The sequence below is a fragment of the Cynara cardunculus genome (assembly GCF_001531365.2).
Source record: "Cynara cardunculus var. scolymus isolate 2C chromosome LG 1, CcrdV1, whole genome shotgun sequence".
Classification (NCBI taxonomy): domain Eukaryota; kingdom Viridiplantae; phylum Streptophyta; class Magnoliopsida; order Asterales; family Asteraceae; genus Cynara; species Cynara cardunculus.
In genome coordinates, this window is record NC_037528.1 from 31,368,559 (window position 1) to 31,371,853 (window position 3,295).

The following is a 3,295-nucleotide window of genomic DNA, read 5'->3' on the forward strand; positions in this document are numbered from 1 at the left end:
GAGGAGCTTAATTGTAATATTCAGATTAATAAGAGAGTTTGACTGAGCTTACATGCATTGACTTTCTCTCTCAAGTGTTCTTGAGTTCTTACATGTAATATCTAAGAATCTGCCATGATTGATATGAAGATATTGAAGATTGATCAGTAATTGTGGACACACAAGAACTTACACCAAAAAAACGAGAATTATTAAATAGTTAATTTGATACTAATATTGATTTATTTTTTTCGAATTTATATTTTATTCGAAAATAAAAACATTATCGTTTTCTCAAAACATATAAAATCATATTATATCAATAGAAACAAAATAAAAACTAAACAATAAAATCGAGATTTATTTTGCTGTATTGCTTAAGTATCCTTCTAGTATATATTAAATTTATATAATATTTACAAATAAATTTATAAAAAATAAAAAGATATGATTATGTTAGAACTCTTATTTATTGAGTTAAATAACACGGATATGATAGAAAAAATAGGAAAAAAGTTTTTTTTTTTCCAGAACCCAATTAAAAAAAAGCAGTTCAGATTAATAAATAAAAAACATTGAGACCCGATTGCATCGGTTGGCATCTGTGGTCTGTTCCTGTCTGCAACAACGAGAGAAGGACCCATTTCTCTCTGCAACTCCGTCATTCTCTCCTTCCCCATTTCAATTCAGTCTCATGCAAAATCTCATCCTCCGCCATTTTTGAATCTGAACAAACTTTCCCTCTCTCTCCCTAAAAATGGAAGTTTCCCCCTCTGATGATGATACATCCCACACTTCTCAACAACAATGCTCCTCCGACAACCATCGTCTATACTTGGTCCCTTTCAGGTCTATTCATTTCTCAATATAATCAAATTCAATAATAATAACTTACCCATGAACGATTTCTTTGTATTTTTTTTTTCTCTTTTTCTTGCAGGTGGTGGAAGGAAGCTCAAGGGTATTGTGATCCAGATGGGGGGACGAAGAAGAAGAGAGGGGTTTTGTACGATGCGTTACCAGCATCCTCCTCTTATGTTGGTCCAATGAAGATACTCAATAACATTTTTAAGTCAGATCTTGCATTTAACCTTGTTAGGAAAGGAGAAGAAGACGAACAACAACAAGATGATGATAATAATGATAATGATTCTTCGGAGAATAATGGAGGGGACGACAGAGATATAAATGGAGTATCCGGGCGAAACTATGCGTTGGTTGTTGCGGATATGTGGCTTCAGGCACTTAAATGGTGAGCATTTTATAGTTATTTAGAAATTTCATGGATCATCGATCGTATTTTTATCTCTGTGTGGGAGCATCATCATAATCAATAAAATTTGGTATATGTTTTTGGTTTTGACCGGGATGGTACGGTGGTTTTGTTTTATTAACGTTGCTATGGCCGATTCTTTATTTGTTACTCCTAGTTAATATTCTAAAAATAGGAGAGGCAATAGCCTGAAAGTTCTTGTCTAATGAGGGAAATATAAGCTGTTAACTTCATATAGAGCTGTAGGTGGTAAAATCTTGGAGGTGGAGGGTTCAAATCTTCTCCCCTTTGCCTAAAAAGATAACTAATTGGAAAGTAACACAGTTAAATGTAGTTTAACATGTTCCTTAAGCATATTTGAAATCACTTTCTCCAAACGTTATAGTATGATCTTACCCATGTTTTGATTCACATATTGTTTCAGCAATGGACTGATATGAATTGCTATGCGTCACTTTGCCAATTAAGGATGCTTTTAGAACAAAATGTAATGCTTGATCTCTTAGTACTGGCATTGTCATTCCACTCCATGTAGGCACAGTGACTCCAAAGGGACAGTGAAGGATGGTAAGAGTTTTTTGGCGGCAGAAGATGATATGACCGATGTATATCCTTTACAACTCAAGCTTTCTATTTTGCAAGAGACCAACACATTGGGAGTAAGAATAAGCAAAAAGGTGCATATGGTTTTTCTAGCCTTCAACTGCTATATGTCTGATTCAGTTCTAGTTTTTATGATGACTCCTTTTATGTGCTCTCTTGCTGCACCATACACATATTTGCTTGGTAACTTAATCCTTTTATTACGTTTTTCTCTTTCACCATTAGCTTGTTATAACAAAATTCTTTAAGAATGATTCTTTTGCTGCCTGCAAAGTATGCTCATAAGTCATAAACAATGGAGGCTAGCTTTTTCAAGGAGGCGGTTCTTCTTAACATCTTTGCATATGTCCCAGTTGTAAAGACAAACAATGATGATGCCAATATTTTATGAGTTAATTGTCACTAGTAAAGCCATTAAAGTAATGTTGGATATAGCTTTACTACAATGGTTGGTTATGGATTGGCAATCTTGTAGCTAGAAAGATGGCACACACATCTATGATAATAAATGCCAAGTTTGGTGATCATGGACTTACTTTAACTACTTGATCACACTCTCTGTGTGTGATTAATTTATATATGATCTGTTGTCATGGTCTTCCAACATTACTATATAGTGTATCAGGTTTCTATGATTATACATCTTTTTGTATTGCCCAACTTCAATTTATGTTCTTGCTTTCTTTTTCTTAACTCTCTCATTTTGGTGGTAGTAGGAAGTAGGAACAATAGAGGATTTAGGACATAAGCATGTATCCCAGATTTACACCCAAGCCAAGTCTTGATGATGCTGGCTTCATGGTTGTTGTGTATGGAAGGATAATGCCACAAGAGCACACCTACCACCCATTGAACATATCTTTGGCAAAAGGAAGGATCATTGGGAAGAATTTCATGTTCTTTAAGCTGTCCCACAGGAGATTGAGTTTTTAGTTTGTGTGTCTTCTTCCCTAGTGAGAAGTTTTGAGTGACTTGAGAGGTTCATGCTTGAGGAATACGACACAACCAAACTTTAGAGACCTCCTTTAAGACCGTGTAACGATCTTCAAAGAGTAAGGACTTCTTTAAGCATCCTAACTAGAATTCCTATTGGCCGATCCATATAAGCCTTCCTTAATAATTGCAATAAGAATCTCTACTTAGATGTTAAGCTGATATAGCAACACAGTGACAAGACATCTGAGAAAGACTAGTTCAATTATGAGTCATTGTGGTTACGTGATCTAATGTCTTCACAACATATATCTTCATTTTCCGTAAATGAGCTCTGATGTGAGCAAGGGACCATCTGACATTAAGTTTCGTAGTGTAAACACGCATACGACCAATACCATTTTCTTAGAAAGGTCAATAAAGTCACTAGTACCATTTGGATTTAGAGCAACCATTTGCTCCACAGAATGACACGAATGGATGAGATCCTCCTATGCAGCATCGGAA

At 35.1% G+C, this 3,295-nt stretch overlaps 1 protein-coding gene across 2 annotated transcripts in view; it reads left to right on the forward strand.

Moving 5' to 3' along the window:
• The first annotated feature begins 663 nt into the window (after positions 1-663).
• Positions 664-3,295, forward strand: part of LOC112502842 (ubiquitin carboxyl-terminal hydrolase 8) — a 14,159-nt gene continuing 11,527 nt past the window's right edge. Inside the window, exons 1-4 of one of the 2 annotated variants that reach the window (XM_025106851.1) lie at positions 664-828; positions 920-985; positions 1,079-1,231; positions 1,788-1,929. In XM_025106851.1, the coding sequence (XP_024962619.1) occupies positions 737-828; positions 920-985; positions 1,079-1,231; positions 1,788-1,929 (453 nt within the window). In that variant the 5' untranslated portion in view covers positions 664-736. Of the gene's footprint in view, positions 829-919; positions 1,232-1,787; positions 1,930-3,295 lie in introns of both variants that reach the window. The other variant, XM_025106844.1, reaches the window with a different exon arrangement.